Source organism: Micropterus dolomieu, linkage group LG10, assembly GCF_021292245.1.
Source record: "Micropterus dolomieu isolate WLL.071019.BEF.003 ecotype Adirondacks linkage group LG10, ASM2129224v1, whole genome shotgun sequence".
NCBI classification, from domain to species: domain Eukaryota; kingdom Metazoa; phylum Chordata; class Actinopteri; order Centrarchiformes; family Centrarchidae; genus Micropterus; species Micropterus dolomieu.
In genome coordinates this window covers 25,201,772-25,216,751 of record NC_060159.1, presented here as the reverse complement: position 1 = coordinate 25,216,751, position 14,980 = coordinate 25,201,772, and the positions used below count along the sequence as shown (strand labels likewise).

Genomic DNA, 14,980 nt, shown 5'->3' with positions numbered 1-14,980 from the left:
ACTTTAGTCTGATGTCTCAGGAGGAGGGGGATTGAGATGGGCAGCACATCGTGTTGAAGATGAGAGAAAAAATAGAAGCAAAACAAAAAGGTGGTGCCAAGAAGATACTCATTAAAAAGGATTAAACAACACCAAAGCAGGATGCAGCCAGGTGCTCTGTTTCAGTCTAATCCAACAAAGGTTATAATGTTCAGTTGAAAGAGGTTTAGAGAGGTGTTGATTCAACTGTATGAGGTGCTGTTGAAATATATTGCATCATACTGACCAGTGTCCACCCCATTTAAATTCATAACAGAATCACCTCTCTGTATACCGTAAATCTTCAATTAATGGCAGAGTCCCAAACAGCCGCCTACCTCCTTTACTGGCCTGGTGTGGGAACACATTTTGACAAATAAACGCCTGCCTTAATTAAACGCCTGGTCTGTTTTTTATAGAAGTTCTTTGGATATATATAACCTCATAAACCCTGGGGGGTTGCCCGCTTTAGCCGCTTCTAAGCTTGTTAGATCGTTAATATAAATATTCATGTATAAACGTATGATCAGTGTGTCAGTATGGACATGATACTCATCGTTAGATCGGTTAGATTCTCCAAAATTCATCATTCAGTTCATTTAACAGAAACAACAAGCCCCAAAGTCTAATTCTTATAGATTTACCGGTGTGACCGACTCCCATTACCTTTGAAACGCTGCTTAAGTCCGAATGTGTCTGTTCCTTGATTATTAAATTCTTTTAGTCTGTAAGGGTCCACCGATCAAGATCAAGAATCAAAACAGCTTTTCATAAAAATGTATCCAAGTCTTGAATCCTGTCATGTAAAGTCCATCGCTCTCTTTCTGCCACACTTGTTGTTGTTTTCGTTACATTGCTGCCTTCAAAATAAAAGCGCATAAGCTGTCTGTCGGAGCTAGATCAAATTAATCATGTGTATTTGATATTATTGGATATTTTATATATTTTGAAATAAATAAACTGTTTCTTAGTGGCCTATTCCAGTTTTGGGCAAGAGGAATTAAAGGCCTGTCCCATATGGACGCCTGTCCCAAATAAAGGCAGGAACAATTCAGTGATTTTAGCAAATAAAAGCCCGGGCTATTAATCAAAGTTTTACGGCATATAACTTAAGGAAGGCCTATTATATTACCTGTATCACCCACAAGTATTAACTGCCCTCAAAGCTTCCAGCACCACCTTCTTTCTTATGTGTCTGGACATTTAGCATTTTGTGGGCTATATATCAGATTTAGTTTTTTGGGACCTGCCCTCCACATCTTTACTGTCCTGTCATTTTTCCACTTGTAAAAAGTCCCTCGGTTTTCCAGCATGGCTCCGCCCTTCTGTTTTAGCATCAATAGCTCAAGAAGGTTTAGTTTCCTCCTCCTTACTTCAAGAGGTCATATTATACTCATTTTCAGGTTCAAAATCTTATTCAGTGGTTGTACCAGAACAGGTTTACATGGTTTAATTTTCAGAAAACACCATATTTTTGTCATACTGCACATTGCTGCAGCTCCTCTTTTCACCCTGTGTTGAACACTTCGTTTTAGCTATGGAGTGATACATCTCACCTCTACAAGATCTTTGTTTGGAGTTGCACATGCGCAGTTCCTAGTTAAGGACTACTAGCCAATCAGCAGCAGAGTAGGGCGGGCCCTGAGAAACCGTAAACACGGCTTCGGTTCAGCTGTATATCCCCTTACCTGCTTAGCAACATGGACTGGAGCGAGAGTTTCAGAGTGGTGAGTTATTAATCTGTAACAAATGTAACTGAGCTCTGTCTCTACGTCACAGTAACAACTTCATGTCCATTGACTGCCTGGAGCGTAGCTAGTGTTTGGAAGGGAGAGGAGAGGTGTGTGCTGCAGCTCAGTGCTTTTCCGCTGTGTTTTTGAGGGCGTGTCGGAGTAGGCACTAGACGACCACTTTGACGGCTGGACTACAAACGAGCTGTTTTCAGGCAGTTCAGAGCAGAGTTTTCTGTGGGAGATGGGAACTCCCTTTGGGGTGGACTTTGGGCTTTTTCACTTTGCAAATCTATTACATGCACAAAAAAGTATATAACTCAATAAATGAAAGTAAAAAAGCCAAAAAGCATAATATGACTGCAAATAAGAGGTGAGAGCATTTAAACTGCTGCCTATAGTTCTGTCTCTGGTCTGCATTGAGTTAAGATGTTAACCTCAGTAAGTAAAACAGAACTCTGCACTGAGATCAAGAACAAAATACTTTGGTCAACAGATATTCAGTTGCTTTGGAAACAAGTGAAAGTTTCTCACCACAGAGGGAAAAAAAATTTGTTGTAATCTTAAAAAAAAGAAGAAGGATTTTAAGACTCAATGCAAAAGCCTGTTAAGGTTAAGGTTGCACTGGTGCATTGTGGGAATTATATCATAATAGTTTGACATTGTATCAGCAAAGTAAAGACTGTACACACACACACTCACACACACAAAGCTGTCCTGGGATCAATAAATCAACAGCGTCAGTCTCTGCTCCCACACAGATTGATGAGCTGCCTCACCTTGGAAAAAACGCCTCCTCTACCTCCTCTTTTCCTCCACTCATTCTGCTTCTCATCATGTTTTTTCCTCTCCTCTTCCTCCTTTTCTTGCCCCTCTTTCTGATATATTTTGGTCATTTTCTTCCATCTCATTTCCTGCTTCTGTTTCTCCTTCTCTTTGCCCCCTCCTACCCATCTCCTCCTCCTCTTCCTCTTCCTAATCCTCATTTTATCTCCCTTGTTGTTACTCTCTTTTCCCTCACCCTCTTCCCCTTCTCCCTCCGTGCCTTCCTCCTCTTTTTCATCTTTTTCATCTCCTTCGGTGTCCTCCCCTTCATTCTCCTCCTCCTCTGCCTCCCTGTGCTCGTGATGCTCTCATTTTAGCCTGCAGTTACAGGGTGTATAGATCAGGTGATGTTGGGTGGAGGGTGGGTGGAGCTCTGCAGTGTGGGTTCAGAGGTCGCGGCTGTGGAGTCCCTGAAGCCAAGCGGCGTGCGTTGGCTGGCGGTCTGCGTGTCTTCGGGGCAGAGCAGCCTGAAAGCTGCAGCAGAGTGACTCAGAGCTCTAGAGGAATCTTCTGCCGACTGCAGCCACGACGATACAAAAACAAAAAAACATCCAGACAGAAACACTTCAGCCTGCTGCTGACGGTGAAAGCAGCTGAATGAAATGTGTTGGCGTTCTCCAAATTAAGGCCACATAAAAATTATGGTGAAAGCATTTCAAATTGTTGTCAACTACCTCCAGTCTTCTCACATTTCTTAGCACTGTGCTGATCTAAACCCTGGGCTACAAAGATCCCAGGCTAGTTTAACCTTGGTTCATACTTCATTATTAATCCAAGGCTAACAGTAAATCTGGGGTCAATAGATGTTCAGACTGAAAACCGCAAGGGCCTGCGCAGGTCGTGGTGATTCAGGTACCGATGAGATGATGACATGCTATTCAGGAAGGCCAGTTTGAGTCATAGATCCATGATTCTGAAGGCTTATCCAAAAGCACTCTACAACGGCTTATAGGACTAAGAGGATTTTACACCTCTGGAAAATTATCAAGGCTGCAAACTTTTCTCTTCTGTCCTGACGATCACAAGGGGAAAAAGTAGAAAGACAGCATTCATGTTGCAAGTAATCGACCAAGAATGTACGCTTGCATGTATGTGATTGACCATCACTGTGCATTGGCGGATGAGGTCATAAAGCGTTATGAAAAAAAGTTAAACCTTTTTACCAAACCCTCTGTTTTGGCACCCCTGCTGCAGTGTCCTTATTTAAATGAATGAGGGAGCTGAGTTCTTCCGTGCAGTGCTGTTGTCTGTCAGCCTGTAGAAACAATCCACCGAAAGTTTGCAGTTGAAGTTTGTATCTTGCTTGTTTGTGGAGGTCAGTAGCTGAAGTCAGCAGTTACAGTGGATTCCAATGTAGACCCAGAGTGAAAAAACAAACAACATTCAGAGAAATGTCTCACACCACTCCTGCAACACAATCAATCCTCATTCACACAACACTACTGTACTGTTTGTGTTTTGACCGTGTGTGTTTCCTCCTCAGCTGTCCCACCCCGGGCTGTGATGGCAGCGGTCACGTCAGCGGGAAGTACGCCAGACACCGCAGGTACGAACTTCTTGACATATAATGAAATGTGCCCAGTGTCTCATTTAGACCGTTTGAGTCAGTGATGTTTAGGTGTCAAAGGAACGCTGTAACTTTGGATGGAAGGGGTGATTTTACCTGATATTATATTTTGCTCTGGTGCTGTTTAGTCAATTTTCTACTAATAATGCTGTTTCTGGTTTGCTGAACTGCTGAAATCAAAAGTGTGCATTACCCACTCAGCCCTGCCAACACTTTCTGTGGCATTTACGGGCTTTTCAGATTTTCTGCTGTACTGTAGGTCACTTGTATTATTAGACCAAAATGGACACACATGAAGTGAAGAAAGTAGCATCAGGAGTTATTTTCTGAGATATGAGATAATGTTGGTGCCATTGTCTGAAGCTTGTTTTATTTAATGTTAGATTTCCCCTTTCTGTTAAACTTTTATTTTGAAAGACTCCAAGAATAAGAGTTTCAAATTTTCTAATAAAATCTACCGGAATTAATTCAATTCAATTCAATTTACATTTTGCATGACCAGTTGCATGACGCTGCATTTCCCCAACTGGTTAGGTTTCTCGGTGCAGTTACTTTAGCATTTTAAATATTTCTGCTTCATTCAGTGAGATTTAATTGAGATGAAAAATATAAAAATGTTCCACTGACACATGATTGTCTAAAGCGACAGGGGCAGCTGATCCTGCCGGCTGCATCGTCGCTACCATTGGGCACACCACGATAATGTCTTAGGTGTTTTTTCTGGGAATTTAGGCGTTTTAACAACCTGATTTGATTCTACAATAACACACAAAAGGCTGATTCTAATTGTCTTTTTTTGACACAATATCTAAACATTTCTAAACATCTAAAATGAAGCCATAATATAGATGGATAACATTTGCGCAAAATAAAACTGAACATTTAAATGAACAAAAATAGGAAATGGAAAAATAACCTGAAATTTCTTTTCTTAGTGGATCGTAACAACATCCCCTAGGGTCCTGCCTACAGGCTTCAAACGTCTCACTCAGCAACTCTGAAACCGAATCGTACCAACAATAATTGAGCTCACGTCACGGTTTGAAACCTCCTGGATTGGCAGCGTTTGCAGGTCGCAGCCTCCAGCTCAGTTAATCCACCGCTCTGTCACAGGGTCGCGGATAGAAAAACCAATCTGGCAGAGTATGGAGCTGTGAAGTCTTCAGGTCACACCGACCAATGGCTGTCCGGCTTCTGCAGCTGGAGGGGTTGGACTGCTGGATAATTTCTACCTCAAATCTCTGTTACCTTTGGAAAAGGTGAATTACCAACAAATACAGGGGGGCTGCTGCTAAAAGTGAAGCTGTCTACTAAACATTTCCGCCCACGTTCAGTGTTAACGCCCCTGTTTTACTAAAGTAAAGCTGCAGGCAGTGTGCAATCATTATACATACGCTGCAAAAACATCATCTTAACTAGAGAAGTCATCAAGTCTTAAAATAATCTTATATTTCTTACAATAAGTTAAAAAACCTGCCAACAGGATGTGATGATTTCATTTCATTCTAATTAAAATATAGATTCCATTTTTTTTGTGAAACAATGAAGAGCCATATAAACATTCTTCTGCACAAACATCATAAATTTGATAAAAAAGAAGGTGAAATATACATCAAGCTTAGTGTACTGTAGCTGCATCGAAATAGAAGTGGACCACAGAGGTTTTCTCTCAAAGACGATATCATTTGAAGCCTGAATATGAGGCTGCGGAGGAGGAAATTTAAGTATTTCTCATTTGAGTAGGCATATTTAGGTAAAAAAAAATCAGATTTAACATCCATTATGAAATCAAAGCACTCGTTGAGATGTTTTGAGGTTATTTTGGAGTATCTCTGTGGTATTGTTTTTCAGTGTAGAGGTTGTTGCGTGTGTGGGAGGCTGGCATATAGAGTTTGCACGGCTCAGGACAGCGGTGGTTTGACGCCTGAGGTAACAGAGAGATAATGAGAAGAGCAGGATGGCGAATTGTTGGCAGAGCAGACTGATGGTGCTGCGAAGGGCATTAAGACACTCTGAAAAATTCAGCACCAGACATACAGGGACCTAAACTCCCCAAAATAAGAGCACTAATATTCACAAAGAATCCTACCTTTTTAAAGGATTATTTGCATTTGTCCAGAAACCTGAAGCTTATCTTAGAGAGTTTGGTTAAACCTTTCAGAGCTTATGGCTTCTTATTCATAGCTACACCACCATAAATGAAGTAATGCACAGTTTAAACTGAATAGGTTTATGAAATATTACCTTTCGTAAAACTGGTCTTTCTTGTAAGAAAAACAATCTCACTGCAAGGTCAATTTAATAGGTTAGTCACATGATCTTCATCAGCTGATGGAGATTGCCCAGTTTCCATTTGTTCTGAGCGCTTTAACGACTGCTCATCCACGCTGGTTTAAAAGCTGAGGCTCAAAGTTTTTTCTTGACAAGACTGTATTTCTTACAAGAAACAGAAGTGAGACAAGTGACAGAGGTAGAGCCAGACAGAGACAGAAAAGAGAGAGAGAAATAGGTCGTCTGATGGTTCCCTCTCTGGGGATGCGACAGCTGAATCACTTAATCAGTTAATCATCAGCTGATCACAGGAGTGTACAGTACACAACGACACAGCAGAGAGGGAGAATACTGCATCTGCAAAATCATTCGGTTCCTTGTTTTCTGCCTGTTTTATTTTTATACCTTCTATACAGGTTGGGAATTTTCCTATGACTCTACCAAACATTGATCAATTATATCTAACTTGTTTTATTTGACATAAACGTCTTCCCCAGAGTCAGATAAGAAGACGGGTATTCAGCTTCAATGTGTGCAGTACAGAAATAGGTCCAGGATATGTTTAGTCTAACTTAGTGCAAAGACTGGAAGGAGTGGGAAACTGCTAGCCTCGCTCAAGTATGAAGAAATATTAGAATGAAAGCAACCACCTGTGTCTAGGCAACTTGTGTGACTTCACTTTTTTGGCCATTTGGGGTTATTACAACAAGCTGAAAACTCAATACTGAATATAAAGTTGTCATAGAAAACTTGTTAGCAAACATATTTCTTTTTACACATTCAGCAGAAACAGGATAATATCAGAATTCATTTGGCCACCTGGGTTCTCATTTATAAAACCGTGCGTAGAAACCTCATTAAAAGTGTACGTGCGCCCAAAAGCCAAAAATGGAGTATGCCAAAAAATATTCAGACTTATAAAACTGTGCGTTCGCAAGATCCCTTTATAAATCACAATCAACTTAAAATGTGGCGCATGTGAGGGAGCGTCATGTCAAACGCCTCATTAATATTAATACATCCTGACTGCATGAAAAAAAGGAGGCAAATTCTGACAGAAAGGCTACAAAACGAAATTTAAGTCAGTGTGACACTGATGTTCCTTTTGGTGAAGCTGAATCTGTTTGGTGGGTAAAAAACGCACTTTCACGCAACGCTTGTGCACCGGAGGAAAGGAGGCACCGGAGCTCCACCCCTTTATAACTGATCTGCAGGAAGGGGCATCCCTCCTGAGTAGTGACGTCGCTGGCTGGGGATGATCCAGGTACTAAGCTGGATTCCCCCGTTTGAAAAGAGAGTAAACCAAATGCATTCCAGGCTACACAAACAGTCCACTCACTTAACGAGGCATCCAATGAGTTAAAGAAATCTGAGTTGTAAATGACAATAAAATAGTGTTGTATTTTCCATAACATGTTTTTACAAGCAGCGCATCACATCCACACGCTGGCGCACAGCGTTTGGCTCAATAAGGCAACGAACATGTGATAACAATACATGAAACTCTGCTCTTGTATTTGCTCAACTGACGCAGTGAAAATGGCATCAATTTAAATGTAATTTGTCCTGTTCACCTTATTTATGAGAATAAATTGCAATGCATGCAAGTATTAATTAATATGATTCCTGATTAAACTGTACAACATATTTGAGGCGTTCTTTTGCAGAAACAGAATCTCTGTTTGTGTTTATTATCCTCAGTCATGGTTCTTTTTGTGCGCCGCAAATGATCTTAAATATTTTTTTTGCGCACTTCAGGGGAAATCAATCAAAGGGGTGTTTGTTTATTCAACGGCTTTAAGCCTATAATACTCAGAGGTAATATATAATTTACACAATAGTAAGCCTCTTCATTTCAAACCGTTTCATCCTTCTGCATTGTGAGTCGCCGTTTCTCTTTTCTCCTCTTTATGTTGGTACACATGGTTCAGAGTTTACAGGGCCGCACTTTCTCCCGTCAAGTTTGTTTTTATAGATCACAACCTTTGCTTGGGAAGTGGCGTACGCACGTTTCCTGCCCTGTTTTGTACGTACACACCGTTTATAAATGAGACCCCTGGTGATTATAAGTCCAATATTCACTCTCCTTTTAGCTCTGGTCTGGTCTCCACCAACTCCTGAGAAATGTAGCCTACTTGGCCCGTTAGCTGCTAAATGCTCCACTTTCGTCACCAGCTAGTCTCTAAGTATATCTGTCTGCAGTTTGGTGATGGGCAGGTAGTGTACAGTGTACAGAGTTTTTTATCACTTAAAACTGCTGTCTGCTGCTGCCAGATATGGAAGGGATGAGACTAAACAAAAACTTTAAAGTTGTGAGCTGTAAGACCAAAATGATGATCTGAAAGATGCTCCATAGTGCTGAGGGGAAACTGCAGAGTTGAGTAATAATTAGATGGATTTCTTACTACGAGCGGCCTCTTTCCTACTACACATGCAGTCGTCGTTTGACCCACTGTTCATTTATAACTAGGGATTAGTTTGTAGTATTGGAGCACAGCATGTGAATTCCACGGGTGAAATATATTGACAATAAGAAAAGGACAGAATATCATTGTAATCACATATTATCCTTAAAGGTTCAGTGTGTAAGTTTTAGTGACATCTAGTGGTGAGGGTTGCGAATTGCAACCAGGGGCTAATGGTGCATTCACGTGCTCCTCGGATGGTCCGATTTACAGAGTTGTGTAGTCGTTCATTGTGTGTTCATGTGCTCTTAAGTTGAAATGTGGAATCAACATGGACGCTGCCACAAAGACGTGTTGGATTAGCATTATCAGAGCATATAAACAACACGCAGACATCTAGTTCATGCTGCATGAACAGCAAATTAAACGTTGTAATTACAAATTACGTGTTTGCAAAATATGCATATGCAATACGTGATTTTGCACGAATCAAAGTTCTTTATTCTTCTATATGACCCATGTACAATTTATTTCTCTTTTTGCAATAAAGAAGGAAAAAAGATTCAGATTATTCCGACACAACATGAACGCACCATCGGTCACCGCTCTGCCCTCCCTGGTGTCTGACATGCTCTGTCAGCTCTTGTGCTAAATAATACATGTGGGCCTCCATTTGTAACAAACCAGTCGACTACTACTACTAACATTACTTGTTGTTGTTGTTGTTCTTCTTCTTCATACGTATTCAACGCAGTAAGGAAACACCCTGTGTAGAACAGTTTGCTCTGTAGAAACCATAGACTGTATATAAAAAGAAACATGGCAGGGCAACATGACGATGTCCATGTAAGAGGACCTGCTTTGTATATAAATGTCTCATTCTAAGGTAATAAAAACATAATGGTTCATTATGGAAGGTCTTTAACACCACTGAAAACATGGTTATGGATCTTATATTGCATCTCTGTCAGTAGATCCTCAGAAATATTACACACTGAACCTTTAACCTAACCTTATTCCTCATACCCAGCCCAACCCCAAGAGCCAGTAGCAACATTTCTCCACCTCACCCTGCTGGGATCTATAACTTCTTGAAGCAGAGACACAGTCAGTGCTGTTGCTGGGGGGGAGCGGGTTCAAAGTCACTGTCTCTCCCCCCTCTGTTTCTTCCTTCCTCCCCTACCTTTCTTTGTCTCTCTCTCTCTCTCTCACTTTTTATGCCCCCCCCCCTTCTCTGGAGGATGTCACCATGGCGACAGCACCGTGCGGATGCTGCAGTATGAGGACCAGAAGGGATGCAGCCTGTCTCCCATGGCAACCGCTAGTATAGGATGTGAACATTGTGTCGCCCACATCCCCCCTCCCCCCCGTTGTCTCACTGCCACCACCCAATCTCTTATATATTCCCAGCCAACCCCCCCCTTCTGTTGGGCGCCAAAGCATTGCCACGGCAATGAGTGTTGGCATGTGGCATTACCGGTGGCAATGATCCAACCTAACCACACATACCTAGATGTAAATTTCACACCGCAGCTGATATTTCTGTCGTCTGTATCACTCGCTCGACTCACACCAATGACTAACGTGGTGTTTAAACGTGATAACTTTAAGTGTTCAGTGTGTAATATTTAGGAGAATCTATTGACAGAAATGCAATATAAAATATATAACTATGGTTGTCAGTGGTGTATAAAGACCTTTCATAATGAACCGTTTTTATTACCTTACAATGAGTCATTTCTATCTACATACACTGCCGGTCCTCTTACATGGAAGTCACTGTTTTGTGCCGCCATGTTTCTACAGTAGCCCAAAACAGACAAGCGGCTCTACAGAGTGCGTTTCATCACTACGTTGAATATGTACGAAGAAAAAGCAAGAATTAGCAGTGATAGTAGTAGCAGTCGTCTGGTTTAATAGAAGTAAGAAAAGAAAGAAATTTGGACAAATGGAGGACCACACGTATTATTTAGCACAAGAGCTGACCGTCATATAGCTTCTCCTGCATGCTTGGAAAGGGAGGAATGTGCGATGATTGGTGCATTCATGTGGTGTCGGAATAATCAGATTTTCGCATCACACCTCTTCCTTTAAGATTGCAGCCGAGGTAGCGCATGTATTTCTGCATATTTGATATGTAACTAGGAACCTTTTGCAAGCACTGGTTTCTCGTTTATACCTGTTGTCGCTAATTTGCGTCATACCTGAATATATATCTTTTCTCTGTTCTATAGACAAGTTAACAATCTTCACTTAATTTAACATCAGCTTGAAGGGAAATGAAAACACAATTTTTTTAATATTGTAAATAAATTCAGGCGTCAAGCGGTTAGATTTATTGCAAAAAGAGGAATAAATTGTACATGGGACATAAAGAAGTATACAGAACAGTATACAAATGTATAAAACTTTTGCCAGGGTTAAAGAGGACAGTTTTTACAGCCTTTTTGTTGTTTGATTTAGAAATTAAATTGATAGAATGTACAACCTCATGGAGAAAAGGGACAAAGTTAAGTTTTTTACTGCTGAATTTAAAATTGCCATTAGAATTAATACATTTATCATAATTATTTCATCCGAAGAGTTTGCAACCCTCACCGCTAGATTTCACTAAAACTTACACATTGAAACATTTAAACTTTACCCATATAAATAAATAAATAAATAAATTGATTAATCAAACCCAGCAGTGATTCAGGCTTAATTAATACATGAAGAACTGGATAGTTTACTCCATAATGGTTTAATCTTACGATTAACGATTAAACCTCAGTTGCAGAAAATACTATTTCTGATTTTTTTCACATTGGCTGACAGATGGTGGCCTCAGACGCAGTGCTCAAGGTATATTGAACTGCAGGGAACCATAGAAACAGCACTGATGCTTCAGGCTCTGGTAGCAGTTAACTGCTGAAACTGACCTGACTGTGGGTAAGACACAGTCACGCTCTAAAAAATAAAGGTGGATTTCAAACACAGCTTGTCTTTGTTGCTATGGGAGGTTGACATGGTATAGGAGACAATAACGGACTTGCAGGTGTCCTCATAGAGACAATAAAAGACTCCAGGTGTCAAATTAGAGAAAGTGATAGAATTCGAGGTGGCTGAGTAGATACAAAAATGGCTTCTCAGGTGTCCAGGTAGAAACAATAATGTATTTCAGGTGTACTCAAAGAAACAATAGTGGACCCTCCACTTTGTCAGTTAAGGTCAATGTCTTCATAGAGACAACAAATACGTTACAAATAGATAGTATGCAATCAATTTCGGTGCGTCATATCAGACTGCAGCAGATCAGTTTAGCAAGAAGAGAAAAATGTGATGTGTGAACCCCCCCCTCTTCTCTCTCTCCCTCCACATAATTACCATGCATAGTCTCTCGCCCCTTGTCTGCAGCATTCCCTCGTTTCTGATCTGCTTTAATTACCACCGGAATTTTAATTGGCGGGAGACAGCAAGGTGGCTGAGGTCACACACACACACACACACACACACACACACACACACACGCAAGCTGGCAGCCTGACAGCTCATAAGGTAAAAGATGGAGGGATAATTTGAGGAGAAGTGTGTGTGTGTTATCTGGTAGGAATATACGCTGCAGTGTTACATGGTGAACAAAATGTTTTTTTTTTTTAATCACAGTTGCTGTTCTCTCTGGCATAAGATGACCAGATTTCTGAAATGAAAACCAGGGACATTTTTGGTTTGGTGGTCAGTATGTCATTAAAAAATATAATGCAATTATATATGAAATAAAAATGGGGGACAATTTCGGTTTTATAATCTGTCAAACATAACTCTCATGAATGTATTCAAGTAATTTCATGGTAGAAATAACCTTTCAGTCAATAAGTAGAGGCTGCAATCACTTTCTGGCAAGTAGTACATAGGTTGTATTGGCCGTTTAAAGGTATTTCAACATGTAAAAAGGGACCGGATTGGATACACATATTCCATCGGCAACAAGCTTCTATTATTGCCTATCGCGTAAATGTCATGCCTGGTTATACGCTATAAACCGCAAACACTTATTTGGCCACAATTGTGATTATTACATTAGAAGAAATGTTAAAGTATCACAAAGACATAACTTTGCTGTTACCACGGACATAAAGCGATGTTTATTTGCACGTATGTTTGATCCTGATAAAAGCAGCTGTAGACGTAAAGAGACTGGGTGATACCGCTTTAATATACTACGCGTGCTCCCGCGGACGGCAATCAGTTTTCGGCACGACACCTTATACAGTCTATGATCACACAAAGTTAAAAACAGGGACATTTCTGGGGACATGAGCTCATATTAACATGGTAACACACTAAAGTAAGGTGAAAATGGAGAATATAATACCTGTTGAACATCATCATGTTAGCATTGTCACAGTGAGCATGTTAGCATGCTGATCTTAGCACCACTACTGCTTAATACTGCATAGCCTGTTTAGTTATTGACCTTTTTATGTTTTTGTTTTGCTGCCTGTTGCCCTGAACTTTGTGACTTTATTTTTGAAAATTGTTAAGCTTATTTTTTTTTTAAAGAGATAACAAGGCTTGGATATATTTTGTTGTATTTGCTTGTTGTGGTGGTTGCTGCTTGCACATCTCACCCAAGCTCTACCTCTACTTCACCAAATTCGGATTTTCTGGCTCCAGTAAATGTGAGCTAGTGGCCCTTCCCTGCCTTCAGTGTGCCTCACTTTATCTTTGAAGTACTCTGGAAGAAGAAAGCCATTGTTAAATGGTTAAAATGGTTCTTTTTTTGCTGGTTTTTCAGACAAACACACAGTGGTTTCAGTCAGAAGAGCAGCGTCACCTCCTCCAATTCGCCCTCCAAACACAAAATAAGCTCTTTCATATGGAAATGCACTAATTGATTTCCTAAAATCCACATTAAAGCCGTGTATAATTGTGCTTGCTGTTTTGGAGCAATTAAAGCAGAATTTTCCCAACAGTTAATGACTATAATGGGATTTGCGTAATTGAGGCCCCGGTTGAATAAGCTTTGGGTTTTTTAGAGGCTGGATCTCCTCCTCAGCGATGGTGAGTGGAAAACCACTGCAGTGTCTCAGGGAGTCAGAGCACTTTCACCTTTGACCTTTACATACAAAGCAATCCTTTCTGATGACCCTTCTGTTTCTAACTGTATCCCATTACTTCAGTCTTTGGCCTTTTTTGACAGTTCTTTGCAGAGCTAGAAAACAACATGGACCGCAGTGAGATAACAAAATATTATTCAAATGTTGAAATCACAAATAATTTAACAAAAGTGTTCATTTCAGAAATCATGACTGCCTTTTTAGACTGTATATCTCTCTAATAAAGGCAGGAATCTGTGTGTGTGTGTGTGTGTGTTGGTATTTTGATTATGTTGAGAAGCCCAAGGCAGTGCAGTGTCGCATTTGGTGCAAATCAGAATGAATAAACTTTGAATAAACTACAGTGCAGCGCGACCGCTCCGCTCTGCAACAGCGAAGCCGGGAAGGCTCGTGGGGGCGGGGCTTTTATGCTCTGTTTTGGTAGTGAATTGTTGAAAGGGAGTTATCGTCATCACGCAGGTCTGATAGGCTTATATGTTTGAAATGAATGTGTTGAAAGGGAGTTGAAACAGTGTAATTAAATTCTAAGAAAGCACTGAATATCTAGCAGTATCTCTGCCATTGTTGGGTTGTTTCACTAGTTATTAATGCTGAATGTGAAATCAATGTGAGGCGCACATTTTGAAAAAGCGGCCCCTGTGAAGGAGCACTGCTCCAGTTTCTTTAATTCTCTGACTTCAACAATATGCATAAAAAGTGAAACTTTGCTTTGCTTAAATGCAGCATTTATTTCATTCTCTTCCAGGTCAATCAAGGTGAAAACTGTTTCAGCTAATCACAAAAAGCGATGATTATAACATGATTAAAATATTTAAAAAGCTGACGATTCTGTAAGTCAGAAATCAGAGTGGTAATGTGACAATTGTGGCAGCAAATTGTTCTCATTTGTTATTTTTTTGAAGGACTTTTAGACCTGGCGATCTCTCCCAGACAGTGGCTAATGCTAATGCAGCTAAAACTTACTATTAAATAATTACTAATAATAATACCTTTAGTAGTTCGTACGAACTGTCAAAATAGTGAGAACAATCGCAATATTTGTGTAGCACATAGTGTATATAGCAG

At 40.4% G+C, this 14,980-nt stretch overlaps 1 protein-coding gene across 1 annotated transcript in view; it reads left to right on the top strand.

Moving 5' to 3' along the window:
* The window catches only part of myt1la (myelin transcription factor 1-like, a), a 52,399-nt gene that overhangs the window by 5,131 nt on the left and 32,288 nt on the right, over positions 1-14,980 (top strand). Inside the window, exon 4 of the mRNA XM_046061625.1 lies at positions 4,057-4,119. Within this exon, the coding sequence (XP_045917581.1) occupies positions 4,057-4,119 (63 nt within the window). The remainder of the gene's footprint in view (positions 1-4,056; positions 4,120-14,980) is intronic.